Source organism: Marmota marmota, unplaced genomic scaffold (genome assembly GCF_001458135.2).
Source record: "Marmota marmota marmota unplaced genomic scaffold, marMar, whole genome shotgun sequence".
In the NCBI taxonomy this organism is placed as follows: Eukaryota; Metazoa; Chordata; class Mammalia; order Rodentia; family Sciuridae; genus Marmota; species Marmota marmota.
Genome location: NW_026000241.1, coordinates 10,362,061 through 10,382,811, shown reverse-complemented (window position 1 = coordinate 10,382,811; position 20,751 = coordinate 10,362,061). Strand labels below are relative to the sequence as shown.

The 20,751-nt window shown below is 37.0% G+C and overlaps 2 protein-coding genes across 7 annotated transcripts in view; one reads left to right on the top strand and one right to left on the bottom strand.

Moving 5' to 3' along the window:
* Positions 1-5,559: 5,559 nt before the first annotated feature.
* Kiaa1143 (KIAA1143 ortholog) lies at positions 5,560-12,470 on the bottom strand. 2 transcript variants are annotated; one of them, XM_015489391.2, is made up of 4 exons: positions 12,290-12,470; positions 8,508-8,652; positions 7,695-7,905; positions 5,560-5,899 (listed from the first exon to the last, which is right to left on the bottom strand). In XM_015489391.2, exons 1-4 carry the CDS (start codon positions 12,395-12,397, stop codon positions 5,896-5,898), a joined length of 468 nt encoding a protein of 155 aa, XP_015344877.1. In that variant the 5' UTR covers positions 12,398-12,470; the 3' UTR covers positions 5,560-5,895. The 2 variants fall into 2 exon arrangements, with proteins under 2 accessions (XP_015344877.1, XP_015344876.1); XM_015489390.2 differs by lacking the exon at positions 5,560-5,899 and having other exon boundaries at positions 7,414-7,905.
* Positions 12,471-12,546: 76 nt separating this feature from the next.
* Kif15 (kinesin family member 15) overlaps positions 12,547-20,751 on the top strand; it is a 57,459-nt gene continuing 49,254 nt past the window's right edge. For 4 of the 5 annotated variants that reach the window (XM_015489389.2, XM_048794786.1, XM_048794787.1 and 1 more), the window contains exons 1-4: positions 12,547-12,655; positions 14,791-14,833; positions 15,329-15,512; positions 17,327-17,403. In XM_015489389.2, coding sequence (XP_015344875.1) covers positions 12,637-12,655; positions 14,791-14,833; positions 15,329-15,512; positions 17,327-17,403 — 323 coding nt within the window. In that variant the 5' untranslated portion in view covers positions 12,547-12,636. Of the gene's footprint in view, positions 12,656-14,790; positions 14,834-15,328; positions 15,513-17,326; positions 17,404-20,751 lie in introns of those variants that run through there. The other variant, XM_048794785.1, reaches the window with a different exon arrangement.

Genomic DNA, 20,751 nt, shown 5'->3' with positions numbered 1-20,751 from the left:
TATCTGATGTTGAGGATTGAACCCATGCTTCACATGTGCTAGGCAAGTGCTCTACCACTGAGCCACAATCCCAACCCGAGGGATACTTTTGATGGTGTTTTATACAACACTAAGCTCATTAATATAAATAAGCAGCTCTAATGAAGTTATTATCCATTCTCCAGAGTCAAGGTAAAAAAACAAAGTATTTAACTTGTTTAGAGTCAAGCAGGTAGTATCAGAGTTGTATCTGAAATCTAGATCTTAGTATTCCACATACAGTCCTGATTTTTTAAAAATATGTTTTAGTTGTTGATGTACCTTTATTTTTTATTTATTTATATGCTGTGCTGAGGATTAAACTCAGTGCCTCCCACATGCCAGGCAAGTGCTCTGCCATCGAGCCACAACCCCAGCCCCAGTCTTGCTTTTTATAGTACCAAACTGACATACAGATAATTTTCCATTGTTTAACCTTTCCAACAATATGTGAGGAAGCCAAATTATGAAAACCATTTTTTAAAAAAATATTTTTTTCAATTTAATGTGTACTCATTGAAATACATTTATAAAATTAGAAGTGTGGAAAAATTAAAATTATATGCTTTTACTCTTGAAATATAGTCTAATCTAGAGTACTGATTCCAGTCTTCTCTGTTTAGCCATTTTTCTTCCCTTTTAAAAATAACAATGATAATTATACTAAATATCTTGTTATTTGGTTTAACATGTGGATTTAACAGTATTACCACAGACTTTATCAATTGCATTTTAATAACTCCCCTCTAATTCACTGATTTGTTTATAATATAGTGACCTATTTTTCTGCTCTGATATTTACATTCAACCATTTTTTCTTATAATCTAGTTAATCCATTTATTGCAATGTCCATCACATAGCATGTGCTCTTGTTAGCCATTAATATAAATTTAAACATGAAACATTTTTGCATGTAAGAATTTTCTTCACTTAAAAAACTTCTAGTTAATTAATTTTGGGTATTGGGGATTGAATCTAGGGGTGTTTTTCTCCTGAACTACATTCTAGCCCTTTTTATTTTATTTTTACTTTATTTTGAGACAGGGTCTCACTAAATTGCTTAGGGTTCAGTAAGTTGCTGAGGCTGCCATCCTCCTGCCTCAGCCTCCCAAGCTGCTGGGATTTCAGGTGTGCGCCACCACACCCAGCTAAGTGTTTAGTTTTGTTTAAAACAAGAATAAAAACAAACTGCTAAATTGTCTTCCAAAGTGTACATTGTGTATTTGCATTGATAATGAATCAGTGTTTCTCTTGCTTCACATCTTGTCAGCATATTGTGGTGTCAGTGTTTTGGTATTCCTTGTTTTAATTTGCAGTTCCCTAGAGACACATTGAACATCTTTTTAAAAAATATATTTTTAGTTGTAGATAGACATAATAACTTTATTTATTTTTTGTAGGTGGTGCTGAGGATTGAACCTAGTGTGTCATGCGTGCTAGGCAACCGCTTTACCACTGATCTACAATCTTAGCCTCTGTACATTATTTTTGATTAAATGTTTATTCAGGTCTATTCCCCCTGTCATGTCTTGTCTTTTTGGCAGTACTGGGGTTAGAACCAGGCAAACACTGTACCACTGAACTACATCCCCAAACCTTTAAAATTTTTTAAAAATATTTTCTTAGTTGTAGCTGGACACAATACCTTTATTCATTTATTTTTATGTGGTGCTGAGATTTGAACCCAGGGCCCCACACATGCTAGGCAGGTGCTCTACTGCTGAGCCATAACCCCATCCCCAATATTTTTAAATTTTATTTTGAGACAGGATCTCACTAAATTGCCCAGGCTTGCCTTGAAATTTCAATCCTCTAGCCTCAGCCTCCCAGCAGCTGAGATTACAGGTATGTGCCACTGTACCCACCTTTTTACCCATTTGTTAATTGGGTTGTTTGTTTTATCATCATGAGTTTAAGACTTCTTTGTATATTTTGTATAATTATCCAGTATCAGAGAGGACTTTTGCAAATATTTTCTTCCAGTTGGTAGCTTGTTGTATTCTCTTGATTTCCTTCTTAAAAAACAAAACAAAAAACCTATTGCATGATATACAATGGCCATTGTTTTGCTTTTTCACTTACATCTTAAGAGATTGTTTTTTATCAATAGAGACCTTCCCCTACCTCTGCCCAATGTCATGGTATGAATAGACTATTATTGTTTAATTAGTTCCCTACTGATGAACAGTTTATAGCTTCCTTTTATTTTTCTGTCATAAGCAATGCTGCATATATAACATACTTGTCTTTAGACACATGTGCATGATATTTGTAGGATAATTCCTAGAAGTGAAATTTATGGTTAAAGAAATGCATCCTTGGTGTTTTTATGGCATTCTTTAGAGAATAAATCATTTAATCATCCCACCAACAATATGTTGGGATTTCCCAGGCAGTAAATCTGAAACTATTTTTTGGAAGGCTGGGGATGAGGCTAATTGATAGAGCATTTGCCTGGCCTGTGTGAGGCCCTGGGTTTGATCCCTAGCACTGTATTATTTTTGGAGGACAGTAGAGATTTTTCAACCTTTTCTTTTGGCAAGTGAACATATTGAATTAAACTACCATCTGTTATATTAATAAATTCATAAAGTATATTTTAGCTCCAAACAAGCAAAGCTCAGAGTAATAAGGACTCATTGAGGAGAGGGGGAATAGCTGTCATCTTTCACTGACACTTTTGCCCACAGACAAGCCTTGCAGCCTGTTGGCATTCATATTTCTGTTGCCACCTCCTAGGATTCTAGCTTCTTCAGTACTGAGCCACCATTAGTGTTATTAACTTTAGGAGGCTCTTTTCTCCTCTATCCAATTCCAACTTCAAGCTAGGACTTTGGAACTTTAATTACTGTGGACCAGCTAAATCTTAACTGTCACATTTAACAAGGTTTTACTAGTTTCAGGGCTAAAAAATTAAAGGAAATACTATACACTAATATGGCCCAGTTCTCATGGAATGTACTGCATAGTTGCTTCCCTGCCAAGACTTTGGCTTGCCTCTTGCTTGGAGCTTTTTGCTCCTAAAATTTAGAGTGCTCTAGGTTTTAGGGCAGTGGCTTACAGCCTTGACCACACAATGAAACACCTGAAGTGCTTTGTTATATTTACTTTTGAGGTACTGGAGATTGAATCCTGGGACACTCCACCATTGAGCTACATCCCCACCCTGCTTTTTATAAGATTCTGATTTAATTCATGTGGATGTGGCTTGAGTATGGGCTATTCTAGTTCTCAACCCCTGGTTATATATTAGAATCACATAGCTTTTTAAAAATTAAATGTCCAACTGTTAGGTTAAAGGATAAAAGGAAACTTTAAAATGAATGGATCAAGCTGATAACATAACAAACTGATCCGTCTTACCATCACCAAAGTATCATCACGAGGTGTCATGTGCCTTCTGATCTGATATAGTAGGGAGTACATAGCTCTCTTTGTCAAGTAGCCCTGAATGAGAACTACCAAAACTTGAGTCTGAACAAGCTTAGAATCTAATGCCAGTTTTTAGGATACTTGGAAGACAGAGAAGTGCTTGAAGAATAGTCCCTGGACCAGCAGTTATCAGCAATATCTGAAAGCTTGTTAGAGATGATATGCTGTTTCTCAGGCTTCATCACAGACTTACTGAATAGGACCTAGGGTATAACAAAATTGCTAGGTGATTCTTTTTTTTTTTTTTTTAATATTTATTTATTTATTTTAATTCTCGGCGGACACAACATCTTTGTTTGTATGTGGTGCTGAGGATCGAACCCAGGCCGCACGCATGCCAGGCGAGCGCGCTACCGCTTGAGCCACACCCCCAGCCCCAACTAGGTGATTCTTATGCATGTTAAAGCTTGAGAAACACCATTATTAATGCCAAGAGATTTAATAAACCAAATCCAGAGAACGTGGAAGACGGTATGGAACAAATAACCCAGTTTCTTCAACAAAATGAAAATGGGGGTGGGGGAAGGAAGAGGAGAGGAGTAATTATACATTTAAAAATATTATATATTTGAAAATATTTTAAGAAACAAACTAACCAAATATAATGGAGTTTGTTTGGTTTCTTATTTGAACAAATCCACTGTATACATTTTGAGACAATTAGGGAAATTTGAATATGGTCTAGTGGAAGATGGTAATAGTTAATAAAGAATGAATTATGTATTGAGTGATGATTATTTTTAAAAATAATTATTATTTTTGTGGTGTTAGGGATTGAACTCGGGAGCACTATACCACAGTGTTTGGTTTTGTTTTGAGACAGGGTCTTGCTAAGGTGCCCAGGTTGAACTTCTGATCCTACTGCCTTAGCTTCCTGAGTTGCTGGGATTACAAATGTGCACCACCATGCACAGCTATATTGATTATTTTATAAAAATAGATATTGTTAAAGATATACCTGCCATATTTATAAACAAAATATTTTTTAAAAAAACATATATCTCTATCTCTATCTATCTATCTATCTATCTATTTATCTATCTGTCTATCTATATCTGGTTCCTTGCCAGGTTTGGATGAAATATGAGTACTGATAGTTTAAAAACAAAATCAGGGCTGGGGATGTGGCTCAAGCGGTAGCGCGCTCGCCTGGCATGCGTGCGGCCCGGGTTCGAACCTCAGCACCACATACAAACAAAGATGTTGTGTCCGCCGAAAACTAAAAAAAAAATAAATAGTAAAAATTCTCTCTCTCTCTCTCTCTCTCTCTCTCTCACCTCTCTCTTTAAAAAAAAAATAAATAAATAAAAACAAAATCAAACAACCAATAGAACAAACCCTCCCCCCTCATAATGTTGCACTCAACCTTAATAGGAGAAGTTCACAGATATTGGTGGTTTTTGTTTGTTTTTCACAAAGGTTCCCAACTAAAATCAGAAGATGTGGCACAATATCTAAAAAGAATTTAAAAAAAAAGAGGTGGAACAAATGTTGGGTGCAAGAACCTCTGTTCCAGCATCCAACCCATTGTGTAATAATTTGGGGGCCAGGCATGGTGGCACACACCTGTAATCCCAGCGACCTGGGAGGCTGAGATAGGAGGATTGTGAGTTCAAAGCCAGCCTCAGCCATGGTAAGGGGCTAAGGAATTCAGTGAGACTTTTCTCTAAATAAAATACAAAATAGGGCTGGGGATGTGGCTCAGTGGTTGAGTGCCCGTGAGTTCAATCCCTGGTACCAAAATAATAATAATAATAATAATAATAATAATTATTATTATTATTATTATTATTATTATTATTTGATTGGTTTCTTCCAATAGACTATGAGCTCCTGGGAACAGAATAGTGGATGGACTAGAGCAGGCACTCAGTGTGTACCCACCTTAAGAGGGTCTCTTGCAAGGGGAAACACTTGGGGAAAGAACTAGTTAGAAGGAAGGAAGGAAGGAAGGGAGGGAGGGAGGGAAAGGAAGGAAGGAAAANCCCCAGTTTTGGGTGACTTTTAGTAATGACAAAAATTATTAGCATTAAGCAGGTGCTTGAGGAATTACCTGGAAAGCTGCAGGCTTTACAATGCTTCTCTTCTTTCCCTATCCCAACATTTGGAAAAACCTCTCATTCAGATGGCCTTTCAAATGAGAAGCAGGCATGGGTCTACAATAATTGATTACTGGAGAGAAAAAAAGTATATCTATTTTAATTCCAGGTGGGATAAAGTTCAAAATGTAAAAAATGAAACAAAGAATAAGCAATTAAAGGTGATAGTTTTTTTGATACTGGGGACTGAACCCAGGGCACTCTACCACTGAGCTATACCACCAGCCATTTTTACTTTTCATTTTGAGATAGGGTTTCCTTAAGTTGCTGAGGCTGGCCTGGAACTTGTGATCCTTCTGCCTCAGCCTCCCGAGTCACTGGGATTATGCCTTGTGAGGTGATTCTTTATCTGAGACAGAACAAAAGGTTCATAAATTACACAATTTATAAATTAGTAAGAGAAACATGACTAAACTAATGGAAATTAACAAAAAGTTAATTCAAGGAACAGAAAAGAATAGTTAACATCATAAGTTTAGCCTTAGGCTGGGGTTATAGTTCAGTGGGAGCGCTTGCCTGGCACTTGTGAAGCACTGGGTTCAATCCATAGAATCACATAAAATTAAATAAATAAAAATAAAGGTATTAAAAAAAAACTTTAAAAAAATGAAGTTTAGCCTCATTGGTAGATCAAAGAAAATGCCAATTGAACTTAACCGATTAAGTACCATTTGAAAATAGGAAGTTGACCCCCCAAAAAGAAAAAGCCTAGTGTCAACCTAAAGCTGGTGCACTGTTATTCTGCCTGAGGTCAAGTGGCCTCTTAGGGTTGCTTAATGAACAAAATGGTAAAAACCAAAACAAAACAAACAAAAAAGCAATTTTTACTAAACATCTGCTTTAAAAATATTCAAATACTTTTAACTCTTAATATAAATGTTTAAAAAATGTTTCCAGTAATTCATTCAATCATCAGAAATACACTCATGTTTAACCAGTTATTTACTGTATCACTTAGAGATGACATTTTTTTTTAAATTTTTTTTTTTTAAGTTGTCAGTGGACCTTTATTTATTTCTATGTGGTGCTGAGAATTGAACCTAGTGCCTCACCATGCTAGGTATGTGCTCTTTCACTGAGCTACAACCCCAGCCCATAGGGATCGATGGCATTTGACTGCAGGACCCTTTAAGAGAAACCTGTCAGAAGCTTAAATAAGCATAGTGGTTATTCTTCTTATGTATGAAGAAGTTCAGAGGCTAGCAGTCCAAGTCTGGTGCATGCCATAAAGATCCAAGCTCCTTCAATTTTTCCACTTTAATACCCCCAGAAAGTAGTTGTCTTCTGTATGCCAAAAAAACACAGCTCTGCTACTTCTAGCTTTCATGTCTGTACTCCGAGCAGGATGAAGAGATAAGGGCAAAGGCTCATATTTTTCAAGCCCATTCTTTTGTATAAAAAAACCCAGCATCTTTATTAAGCAGGCTTCCACCTGCACCTTTTACCTTGCCAGAGCAAAGTAACAGGGCCACCCTTAGCAGGAACTGTGTGGTTTGTTTTTTTTTGGTACCAGGGATTGAACTCAGAGGTGCTTTACTATCAGGTCCTTGCTAAATTACTTAGGGCCTCATTAAGTTGCTGATATTTGTCTTGATCCTGCAATCCTCCTGCCCCAGCAGGGAGTCACTAGGATTATAGATGTGAGTGAGCTACTGCACCCAGCTAGGGAAGTATTTTTAACTAGTTGCATTATCATCTCCCTCACTCAAAGTGTTCTGCTAATGGAGAAGATACAATAAGGGGAATTCATTTAATTATGAAATTCTCTGTCGCTATTAATGTCAGATTTATGAAATTTGATGACCTGAAAAAATGCTCACAATGTAATGTCAACTATGAAGGAAGGACAGAAAACACACATAATACAATCTCAATTTTGTTTATAAAATATAATTTACATACATATATACACACATATTGCAAGTAACAGAATGTCAAAATCTATAAAGTTGACATTTCCTGTCAAAGGATTATTGATGGATAGCCATAAATTTTGTTTTATTAATTTTTTTTCTGTATTTTCTAAGATGAACTTGTGTAACAGGGAAAAAATGTTATTTTAAAAGACATAAAAAAAGAAATATTTTTTAAAAATACCTTATGTACTTTCAAAGAAGACTAAGTACAAAATGCTTTACACTTACTCGTTTTCCTCTTCATTGTCAAAAGAAAGGAGGCTGGTGTTTTTTATTTGCTTTTGTGAGTTCTTTTTAACTAAGTCCTGCTTATTTATTTTGTCTTCACTTGTTATCTTCTTTTTTGAGCTTGCTGTTAAACCTGAATATTTTTCATCTGAGGGACGCTTGACTGGTTTTCGATACATGATTCTTCCATCAGCTGGAGCTGGTTCTTCATCTGAAGCAAAAACAAAGTTAAAGATTTTTTTCTCATTATTTTGCCATTAACAAGAGTCAAATGGCAAAAATATTCTCATACTGTATTTAAGGATATCCTTGGAGTAAATTCAGTATGGACTTCTAGTTATTTGCCCCTCAAGATCAGCATTCACTTGCAAACGCTGTATCCCTAGTCCAATCAGGTTGTATTTTTAAGTATTTTTGAAAAGTGTTTGGAACTACTGTATTTTCCCACAAAGCAATGTAATAGTTGTTAGGAAACCACATTTCAGGCACTAATTATTACACAGAACTTCATTGACTTGTTTGTAAACTTTACTACTTTTTTTTTTTTTTAATATGGGGCTTTTACTTAAACTCACCCCTAATCCTCAAAACAACCCACTAAGTACACTTGTTGTCTCCATTTGATTAACAAGGAACTTGAGGCTCAGAGATGAAATAACTGGCTCAAGATCTCATATCTGGTGAAGTGCCAAAATCAAGACTTGAACCAAGGACCAGCTCCTTCAAACAAGCCTCTCTATTATATAAAATAAGGCAATTTCATACTCCAGGCTCCTTAAATTATTAGGGAAACCAAATTACTTTCAGATATACCTGTTTTTGCAGCCTTTATTTCTGCTTTAATTTTCATGACTTCTTCAGCTGTCAAGTCTCCCTTTTTTAAAACCACCACTTGGGGCCGTTCATCTTCTTGGTCACTGTGATCAGCATCTTCATCTGGGAGCTGAGGCTGGATTCTCTAGGAGAAAACAAAATACAGCATGTAGATTACTGATCTTGAACCAAATACAAGTACTGCCTCTGTAAACAAGTGTAATGATTAAAATGAGAAGGGTAACGTAACAACTAAATGAGATAGGAAATAATTTTTCAAGTAACTGCAAAGAATCTAACTACACCACACTAGGGAATAGGTTTACCTGCCAGGCACCCTGGATGCCTATCCAATGGGATTCATTTCCAAATCAGGAGGATTCCTGTTTGCATTTATGTGATAGGGGCCCTCTGCTTTGGGTAATTCCATCATGCCTAGTCTACTCAGGACAGTGCTAAGCTATATCAATTCTCTTTGCTCCTCATCAACACTTTTTTTTTTTTTCTTTTTGTACTGGGGATTGAACTCAGGGGCACTCAACTACTGAGCTACACCCTCAGCCCTTTTTTGTATTTTATTTAGAGATTGGGTCTGGCTTTGAACTTGTGATCCTCCTGCCTCAGCCTCCCGAGCTGCTGGGATTACAGGTGTGCACCACCATGCCCCACTCATCAACACTTTTTACCTCTGTCTTTTCTCAGAATAAGACAGAAAATAATCAAATGCCATCAAAGTAAGTAGTAAGTAAGAAGTGTTCTTCTCCTACCTCTGTTCATTCCTTATCCCATGTAAGAGCTTCAGCTGTTTCCAAGTATATACAAATATATAGGTATAGAAAACATTTTGCACATAATCAAACTGTCAATATTATGACTTTTTTTATTTAAATTATGAAATTTCTCAAACATAAAGTATAGGGAATAAGTGCCCACACTAAACATGGACTCATTAAACACAAATGCTAAATGGTAACATTTTGCCAGTTGTTTGAGATTTCTAAAAAATGCCAGACACCGTAAAAGCCCCCTCATTTTTTTTTTAACTGAAAAATATCTTTACAATACTTTGAGATTTTATAAAGTTACTGCCTTGTATTTAATTATATATGTGGCCATTTCATGATTTATTTTCCCAGTACCCTATAAATAAAAATTTTGGTTGTTTAAGAGCTTTTTCCTACTATGAGAAAAACCTTGTATACATTTTTGCTCATTTTTAGAAACTTATATGTAGACAAATTCTTGGAAGTGGAACTGTTGGGTTGAAAGATAAGCACACCAAAAGTGTCTTCAACATATTATTCAAACAGCTCATTATTCCACTTCTCATTGAGCTCTGTGTCCCTAACAGGGTACAAAGCCCTGCACGACTTGGCCTCAGCCTATGACTACAGCTTTCTCCCATACCACTCTCTTGTGGCTCTAGACTGCAGTCAGGTTTGAGTACTTGGAGATCTCCAAACATAAAGGCTCCTTTATCTCCTCCTTTGTCTCTGAACAAATCCCCATTGCCTCTGGCCAACTGCTATTCAAGCAGCCTTTAGGACTCAGATCTTCTAGAATCTCACCTCTTTTTCTTTTGTACACTGTACACAGCTCATAGGAGGCAAGTACCACACTGTGTTTTCAATGCTTTGTCTGTCTCCAGTAAGCAAGCTCCTTTGAGAGAGGCGCTGTGTTTCATCTCTGTATCTAGAGGCACACAGCCTAGAAAATAGAAGGGACTCAAGAAATATTTGCTGATCTACTAATGAATAACCAATAGATGGGTTAATGCTGAACAATCTGAAGTCCTGACAAGTTAGTCACAAGGTCATTCATCTTTTTAGTGTGGGTCTTAAGTGCCCAAGTCCCATTACTCAATAAGCTCATTCTCTTTAATTATATCTGTTAGTTTATTGACTATTCACCAGTTGCTGCCTATTTTTCTCTAAACGTTTCTAATAAGCGATCACAATCAAGTAGGTAATTAAGCATTTTTAACAAGGAAATGGAAAAGTAAAATTATTTCCGATATTCTTTAGACTTGAGAATCAATAATTCTGATTCTCTTTTTTTATTTGACTAACTAGAAAACTAAAGAAACAGTGTAAGGAACAGTGACTGTTTAAAGCCACTTCTGAATTAACTCTCAAGAAGATCAATAAGATGATTTATCTCAATTATTATGATTTCCCACAAAAGTCAGTTCTTTTTGTTAACAGATCACTAAAATGCTAATTGTATTGCCAAATTCATTAAGAATTGTTTGGGAAGATTGTTACAATCAAGATTGTTACCACAGGGGCAGTGGTAGAGTGCTTGCCTAGCATGCATGAGGCACTGGGTTCGATCCTCAGCACCACATAAAAATAAATAAATAAAATAAAGATATTGTGTCCATCTACAACTAAAAAAAAAAAAAAAAAAAAAAAAAGATTGTTACCACAGAGGTAAAAATCAGAGTGACTGATCCCCATGACCAAAAAACAATAGTTACATCTCCTGCGTTCAATTGTTGAATCCATATCCCTTTTCTCAAAACTTACTGTCATTACTATTGTTCTTGGTCATGGGGATCAATCACTCTCTGATTTTTACCTCTATGGTTCCTTGTTGCCTATCTCCATCAATCCCTCCATTGCTTCTACATATAGTCCATAACTCACCATCCTCCACACCTTTACCCATGCAGTTCCCTTGTCTCTAATTGCTAACCTACCAGTGCTCAAGACTTAATCCAAATACCCATCCTCCACGAAACCTTGCCTGAAACAAGCAGGCATCCAACCAATTTTAACTCCATTCATAATGGCAGACACAGTGCTTGGACAACAGAGGGATTCTGGTAAGAATTTAGAGAGTCTGATTTAGTGAAGGAGATACAGATGAGAGGCACAAGTGGATGAAATACAAAATGAGTATTATAGAGAAGATATGGATAAAGTAACAAGTAGGAAAAAGAATAACTGGGGGTTCTGAAGGCCTTCAGAGAGATGATGGGCTGTGCCTACAGATACGAAGCAGGGCAGGAAGGTGTTAAAAAGAAAATGACACTTTAGAAATCCATCTCTCTGTCTTTTCAGAGCCTGGCACAGTGCTGGGTTTAGCACACACTCAATGTATTGAGTAACTTCATGTAAATCAATTTTGTCCTCTCTGTGAAGCTCTAAGTGACCTTAGTGCAAATACTAGAGACACAATGCTAAATAAAACTTGTTTTCCCACGCATCCTCTAAGCATAATGATCTGTTACTACTGAAAGAGTTGGGGCAGGTTTGGTGTGAACCAGCTAAAGCAGAAGCCCAAGAGGGCTCAATGGTTGATTCCTATTGACATCCCGTCCCATCGTATTTAAGGTTTTGCTTACTTTGCTTTTAAGAATATGCTTAATTTATTTTAACAACAAAACAGAAATAGATACAGGGCGTTCATCAAAATACATTCGAGACTCGAGTCTTAGAATATCAGGTCATTTGACCGAGTGACCTGTCCTCTCATCTGGAAAATGGGGACGGTGCTATTATCCAATCTCCTCACAGGTTCTGCGATATGCAGGCGAAAAGAGACAAGAAAGCCATCTTTCTTAACCAAGGACCAGGAGCTTCACCTACGTCAGGTCATTTTCGAGAAAGCAGCCGCGCTCTAAAACAGAGCTTCCTAGACGCAGGAGGATGTATGGTTTCAACAAGTCCTGCCCACGGTCCGAGGTCCACCAAATTGGGGTGAGGAGTAACCGGCCTGCAGGAGCCGGAAATGGTGGACCGGGAGCGTTTCCGAGGTAACGCGATTGCAGCGCTCACCTTGCTCTCTATGGTGGGCCCTTCCCTGTACCCGACTCGCTCCTTAAAGCGGGACAGGAAGGCGGGTTCGGCGGGCCTCACGTACGACACCTGGTTCCGCTTGCTCATGGCGGATCTGGGTAAAACCCTTTCGAGGGCTCTCTGACAGTCCCCAGATGTGACGGCGCTCGCCGATGACGTCAAGACCACGCCCCGACGGAGACCGGGCAAGTCGGTGTGCGTGTGACGTCAGTGTCTGGCCGGAGCGCCAAATTCAAATTCTCGCCATCTTGGGCGGGCGGGACCGCTGCAGGGCGGGAGGTGGAGGCGTCGGCTGAGCAGGTTCCAGGTCCAGGGCTGAGGGCGCTATGGCGCCTGGCTGCAAAAGTAAGTCGGGGGCCGCGGTTTCATGACCCAGTTACCGCCCGAGATACGACGTCGCGAGGCTTCCCGTAGGGTTGTCCCTGGTGAAGGACAGGAAAGATCGGTGATCATCTTGGAATCCGTGCTGCACAGAGAGCGAGCTGGCAGGCAACTCTCAGCGTTCCTTCTGCACATTGGCGCGTGCGGGGAGCTGGCACACTTCTGCTCGGGAACAGCAGTGGGGAACCGGAGCCCTAAGACTAGAATCTGTTCTTCCTCTTCCTTCTTTCCATCTTGCTGCTTCTTTGCCGGCCCTCTTCTTTGTCCGCTGCGGGCTGCCTGTCTAGGTAGCCCTGCCTGAGGGTCAGCCCTTACTCAGTGATCACTACCTTCTGCAGGTTTCCATATTTATGGAAAGGATTTATTTATTTAAGGATTTATCTATGTCCCAAACACGTCTTTCTCTTGCAGATAATGGAATTTAAAGCACAGATTACAGCAGTATCTTTATTGTAGTCGCCCTTTATCCTCAAGGATACATTCCAAGACTCTCAGTAAATTAGTCACAGTAACATACTAACAATAACAAATAATAAGAACAGTTAGAATAGTACACTGTAATAATAGTTATGTGAATGTGGTCTCTCTAAAAATCTTACTGTATTCATCCTTCCTTTTCTGAAATGAGATGATACAATGCCTATCTGTAAGATAATTGAGATGAATGAGCTATGCAATGTGACACAGGCTGCAAAGCTTACTTGAACAAAAACACTGATACCTACCATTAGACGATCTAATGATAACTGAAGCAGCTACTAAATGACAATTAGGAGGGTAGCTTATGGAATGTGAATATGTGCTGGCTGGAGGGAGTGGGATGGTATGGGATTTCGTCTTGCTACTTGTAACAACAGGCCTTTTTTTGCTGCTTTCAATTTTTTTTTCTTGTTTTTGACTTTCAGAATATTTAGTATAATGTGTCTATCTGTACTCCTCTTTGGTTTTCTCCTATTTGAACTCCTCCAAGTTCTGGATGTATTGGTTCTTTTCCTGTGAGAGCACTTTAACTCTGAGGAAGATCAGTTAGTTATCCAGGAGCCAAATGTTAGTTTTCCATATTGTTGCCACATTCCATATAAACATTTGTCTTGTAATAAGGAAGTCTCAGTAGCTGTTAAGAGAACACAAAGGTGGGGCATGGAAGAGAACACAAATTATGGCAGGCATCAAATTAAGGGCCCTGGGAATTTGCCATTTTGATGGTTTCTCAACAGTTTTTATTCATCATGTTGTTTGTCCTCAGAGAGTCATGGCAAGAGCATCCTGATCCTAATTAGGCACCTAGTTTCTGAAGCTAATAAAGTTGTTTGAGGGGAATGGGTAAGGCGCATACCAAGCTTTTCATACCTTACAAACAATGAGTTAAGGTGGGAGAGCAGAGAAAAATCTTGTACTATCTTTTAATGGTTGTCAGCCCATGATTTAAGGCCCAGGATTGCATTTGTCCTTTATCCCTATGGTGGTCTCTGCTCAGGGGAGTGAGAGAAGCAGGGAGACTGTTGTAATAACCCAAGTAAAAGATGTTGTTGGCTTGATTCTGCAGTGGTAGCAGTGGATTTGGCAAGAAGTTTAAGATTACAGATATATTTTAAAGTTAGAGTCAGGGAGTTGCTGACAGATTGGCTCCAGTGAGAAAGAATGGGGTTAGGGATGACTCTATGATTTTTGGCCTGAACAACGGGAAGGATGGAATTGTGATTTACTGAGATGAAGCAGAACATTGGTGTGGCACAAGGGAATCAGGAGCAGGTTTGGACACATTAAATTTGAGACATTACCCCCTGGACATCCAGTTGTAGATTTCAAGTAAGCAATTAGGAAAACAATCTAGAGAGAACATTTAAATTTGGGAATCATCAGTATATACCTAGCTTTTAAAACCATGGGGCTAGACAGCATTACCACCTTAATGGGTTGAGATAGAATAGGTAAGAGGATCAAGGCCTCAGCCCAGGAGCATCACACCATGGATGTGAGGGATGGGGAGACTGAAGAGTATCAGCAACTGAGGAACAAGTTAGAGAATGGGATTTCCATAAACTAATTATAATCATCTTTAATGATTTTATCTTTTTTTTTTTTTTTTTTTTTTTTAGCTGAGTTACGCAATGTGACAAATTCTCAGTCTAACCTGCCGAGGTAAGAAAAAAGTCTTATTGATGAGCCCCCAAAGAATTAGCAATTTTATATTTCTAGAATAAGTATTTAGCATAGTAAGGGGTACTTGTTTTAAAATTTAGCTTAGTCCTCAATCAGCTGGAAATATGGGAAAATAATATACTTCCCCTGCCCTCTTAATTTCCAAATTAAAATAAGGGATTTGTTACATAATTCTCCCTTGGAATGACTTTTATTTTTGCTGGTAAGAGGGAATGAGAGACAAGCAGTGTTTATATCCCTTTGAAAAGAACTCCCTTTATTTCCAGTAAAGGTTTATGAAGGTGCCTATCATGAACTAACTCAATAAACAGTGTGGGTCATTAAGACTCTTATAAGAGGTAAATTTAAATGGAGTATGTATTGGACTTTGTTGGGGAAACTTATTATAAGAAATATTAGAGGCAACATGAAATTCAGATCCTATACAATTTTCTTTTCTCCAATAAACTTAGCTGTTACTTTCTTTTCCTTTAGTAATGAAGGTGATGCCATCAAAATTTTTGTGCGAATTCGTCCACCTGCCGAGGGCTCTAGGTCAGTTGATGGAGAGCATGGCTTGTGCTTATCTGTGCTTTCCACAACAAGTCTCCGGTTGCATTCCAGCCCTGAGCCCAAGATCTTCACATTTGATTATGTTGCAGACATGGACACCACGCAGGTAATGAAAACTGGAAGCTTAACTTTTCACTTGAAATATACAAGTCTTTGTTATTTGTAAAGATTTCATTTTTGATCTCTTTAGTTTGATTGATTTAAGATAAGTTAAAACATTCCACGAATATTTCAACTCTAATTTTACTAAATAGCTTTCTTCTTTATTCATCGAATTTTGTGATAGGATAACACAAGCCTGTTTTACTTTGCTTCTCCACTCAGTGATGGAGGTTAATGGAGGAGTACTTTTGGGGGCCGCTTGAGTGTTTGATGAGAACAATCAGCCACCTAGTTTAAGGATTTTAGAATTACTATGATGACAATAAGGCCAATTTAATTAAGATCTAGTCAGCACTAGCCAATAGAACTTTTTGCATTAATGGAAATCTTTTATATCTGAGCTGTTTATCACAGTAATCTATAGCCACATGACTAAGTTTAATTAAAATTAAATAAAATTTTAAATCGGTGCCTTATGTACATTAGGTACATGTGACTGTGTTGAGCATTTGAAATGTGGCTAGTGTGTCTGATGAACTAAGTTTTATTTAATTTTAATTAATTTAAACTTCAGTAGCCATGTATAGCTAATTCTTACTATACTATACATCATGGGTCTTGATTATTCTCTTATACATATGTTTTTGGTGAGCTATTTAGAGCTTTAGATCATTTACCTTTTCATTTATGGCATTGCTAGCCAATAGAAATATAAAAGCCACATGTATAATTTTAAATTTTCTAGTAGACACATTGAAAAGAAAAGTATAAAGACTCAGGTAAAATTGATTTTAGAAATATGTCTTATTTAACTCAATATGTCCAAAGTATCATTTCAACATGTAATCAGTGTAAATTATTGAGATATTTTCCTTTTTTTTTTTTTCTACACTCAGTCTTCAAAATCTAGTGTGTGGCCAGGCGTGGTAGTACATGTATGTAATCCCTGTGACTCAGGAGGCTGTGGCAGGACGGTTGCAAATTTGAAGCCAGCAACTTAACGAGATCCTGTCTTATAATAAAAAAGTTTAGACAATCCTCAGCACCACAAAAAAAAAAAAAAAAAAGAGTTTAGAAAGGGCTGGGGATGGAGCTCAATGGTTAAGCACCCCTGGTTCAATCTTTGGTACCCCAAAAAGAAAAAAAAAATCTAGCATGTGTCTTACACTTTCAACTCATCTCAATTTTGACTAGCAATGTTTTAGGTACTCAATAGTCAAGTGTGGCTCGTGGACAATGTAGATTTAGGGGTTCTTGAGTTGTTGATAAGACTGCATCTACTTATATGCAAAATTCAAAATAAAAATCAGATATTATTTAGTATAAACTTATGAGAAAATAACTGAATAAGTCATAGGGTTATTTGTTAATACCAGATTAATATTTGCATGCAATATGCTATGAAAAATTTTACATGAAATTTAGTTGTTTTTTTATTTTTTAATTTATAAACTTAACATCAACACTTTTTAAAAATAGTACGAACTCTATTTCATAGAAGTAGATGAAGGTAAAGACAGTCAAGTAGGCACTGAGTTAGCTTTCTCAGATACTGATATTTGGCCAGACTCTGTCCTGCCCTTGATAGATGTGCACTTTAAATCTATAATTATATGGGAGATTAATAGATTTAATTATGGTTAAAATTTTATTGCTTAGATGTTTCAGACATTTTTCTATAGAGGATGTAACCATGATGTCATAAGTTTGTTTAAAAAATCTTAGCACTCAGTTTTTCTCATTATATTGTAGAATATAGTTTAGGAAAAGGTTTTCATTTTTCTGAAATGTTAATGTGTTTGGTACTTACATTTGTAGGAATCTGTATTCTCAACTGTAACTAAAAGCATTGTGGAGTCTTGCATGAGCGGCTATAATGGTACCATCTTGGCATAGTAAGTTGTTGACTGTATCCACATATAAGGGTATAGAAGTAAATGTTTTTATTGGCTTTTTATTAGCTTTCTATTGCTGTTTTAATAAATTGCCCCAAACTTAATTGCTTAAAACCATAAAAATTTATTAGTCTCTGTTTCAGCAATTTTGGGAAATCCTGTCTCAAAGTAAAAAGGGCTGGGATATAAGTCAGTGGTAAAGTGCCCCTAGGTTCAATCTCCAGTACCAGGAAAAAAAATTTCAACATAGGTCTGACTGGGCTAAATCAAGGTGTTAACAAGGTCATGTTCCTTTTTAGGAAGCTGTACTAGAAAATCTATTTTCTTTCTTTTCCTAGTTTCTAGAGGCCACCCAGATTACTTGGCTTACAGCCCCCTTTCTTTATTTTCAAAGCCAACAATGTACAATTCCTCAATTCTTCTTTCTTAGTCACATCTCCCTTTAACTATAGTGGACAAGGTTCTTGGATTTTAAGGACTTGTGTGATTAACTCAGCCCCACTTGATAATCAAGGTGTGGGATTAAGCTCTGCTTTATGGAGAAGAGAGTGTCTATATGTTATATTTTAAATTCTTCTGTAAGAAAGATTTGTCTTCTTGGGGCTGGGATATACCTCAGTTAGTAGAGTGCTTGCCTTGCATGCACAATACTTGGGTTCAATCCCCAGCATCAAAAAAATAAATAAATATAAAGATTTGTCTTCTTTCTTTCATATGGACATATGTATATTTATAGCATACTTTGGGTTATAATCCAATGCTACATTATTTATTTGGTTGCTCACATCATTCAACTTTGGCCCCTGGGAACTCTTTGAGGTTGGTTTCTGTGTCCATTTGCCATATTCTACCCTTGTGTATTTTGAGTACTTCCTTATTTTGTGATATTATAAGATGCTCTGGGCTCAAGGAATCCTTGTTCTTTTTTTTAGAAACCAAGATCTGGGTGGTAGGTGTGTTTGTTGGAATTGAAGAGTGACAGTTTCTAGGCCTTCTCAGTAGACAGATCTAAGTGGTATATGTATATATACTAAGGCATGTATATCTATAATTGTTTCTGTGCCTATCCATTTGTGTGTACATGTGTGTAAAGGGAAACATTATTTCATACCGATGGCTGATCCTAATCCATAACCACTGTTAACTTTCCTTGCTGGTAGTGAGAAACCTGACTTCTACTGTTTACCATTCATTTACTAACTTGTGTAACCTAGTATACAGGTAAAGCAGTTTCGGATTTATTTGCCTGTATCCCTATGAGATGAATATTTACTGAGTATAGTGTTTATGTACAGTTCTTTTTTTTTTTTTTTTTAAAGCCTTATAATTTTGAGTCAAAATCCATTTTCTAAACTTTTTTAGGTCAACTCCTTTCCTACCTGCTCACTTCTCTGCAGTTATGTTATAATATTCTATTCTGAGAACCTTAATATCCTAGTGGATATGCTTTTGTTTGAGTGCATACTTTAAAGTTCAACCTTTGTGCTTTATAGTTGTATTGGTTTTGACAGATGCATGGTATCAGGTATTTTCTGTTGGTACCACAGAGTTCCTTCACCTTCAAATTCCCTAGGGGTCCCCTTTGTAGTCAGCCACACCCTGCTCCTCCCAATCCTTGTCATCCAGGGTATACTCATGTATTTTCCATTCCTATAGTTTGCCTTTTCCAGAGTGTCATCAGTGGAATCATACAATATGTGACCTTTTGAATCTGGCTTCTTAATCTTAGTAAATGCCCTTTGGGTTTGTCTGTGTTGTCTACATTCATGGTTTATTCCTTTTTTGCTGCATAGTATTTTTTTGTATGTGAGGACACGCCAGTCTGTTGATGCATTCACCCTTTAAAGGACATCTTGCTAGGTTCCTTTTTTAGTGATTGTGAATAAAGCTGCCATAAACATTTAAATTTGGTATTTGTGTGAACATAAGTTTTCAAATCACTTGAGTAAATACTTAGGAATGCCGATTCTGGATCATATGGTAAGTCTATGATTAACTTTATAAAAAACTGCCAAACTATATTTTAAAGTGGCTGTAGCATTTTATATCTACTCAATCATGTATATACCTGAAGTGAACAATGATCCTGTTTTTCTAAATGTTGGCAACCTGCCTACGTTGCAGCGGGCTTGATGTTGGAATAATAGCTTAAGTCCTGAAGGCGTCATGATAGTGTGATTATTTTTTTTTCCTAAATATATGTAGAACTAGAAGGTTTTAATAGATGTACTGATTTTTGTATTCATTTTGAGCAGCTGTTAGGTACAAGGGGTTTGTTTTGTTTTTGTTCTGTCTATGTATCCTGGTTCTTCTATAACTTGCTCAAAAAACAAGAAAATAAAGAATATATTAAGAAGTTAAAAGCCTAGCACTCACTCTGCACATATATTTACTGTTAAAATTTGCCTTTGCTTTTCGTGTTTATTTTTCATGTAGTCAGCAGAACTAAATGTTCTCTTTTGAGCTATGAGGCTGAAAACTGTTTCCTGATATATCTTCCTCAGAGATTAAAGACTTTTTCCATAGAGTATTTGGAGTGTTGAAGTTCAAAATGATTTTGAAATAGCCTCAATTGCAGAGATTGTGTATCTTCACAGCTCTTTTTTTTTTTTTGAGGATCCTGTAAGTCATACTACTAATAATATTTAATTTATGATATACTCACTAATAACTTAATGAAAATCACTTTGGAGTTGTGAGTAGAAATAAGAAGCACTTAGAAATGAGTGATTTATTTGTTGGGTGATTATACTTTCTGGTTTGCCTAGGACAGTGCTAATTCTAGAGTAATTGTTAATGGTAGGCCCTTCATTCTCAAGTGCCTGTTGGGATAGTAGTTCATAGGGTTACTCTAGTTGTAGAGTACTCAGTAATATCCATTTCTCATTCTGAATTACCAAAGAACTTTCCTCCGTACTTCTAAAATTAGGAGGTAACAATTAGAACATACTTTTTTTCTGGTTTTGGGGGACACTTGACCAAAAAGAAAATTCAATACTTTATTTATTATTTATTCTTTATTTGCAATACTAAGAATTGATCCCAGAGGCACTATCACTAAGGTCTGTCCTCAGCCCTTTTCTTTTTGTCACCTTTTTTCTTCTTCTTTGTTTTTCATTTTCTATTTCTCTTTCTTTTGCAGTATTTGTGATTGGACCAGGGTTGCTCTACTACTGAGCTACATCCCGAGCCCTTTTTATATTTTATTTTTGAGACATGGTCTTGCTAAGTTGCTGAGGCGGGTTCCGAACATGCAACCCTTTTGTCTCAGCTTCTCAAGTAGCTGGGATTACAGGTGTGCACTGAGGTGCCTGGCAGAATTTTACTTTTTTTTTTTTTTTTTTTTTT

Bases quoted from the DNA above. Each gene is read 5' to 3' on its own strand.
- Kiaa1143 (XM_015489391.2), bottom strand. From the start codon at position 12,397: ATGAGCAAGCGGAACCAGGTGTCGTACGTGAGGCCCGCCGAACCCGCC. The intron at 8,653-12,289 runs GTGAGCGCTGCA...GTTTTCTCCTAG, and splicing joins GGCCCACCATAGAGAGCAAG to AGAATCCAGCCTCAGCTCCC. The intron at 7,906-8,507 runs GTATATCTGAAA...TTTTTGCTTCAG, and splicing joins AATAAAGGCTGCAAAAACAG to ATGAAGAACCAGCTCCAGCT.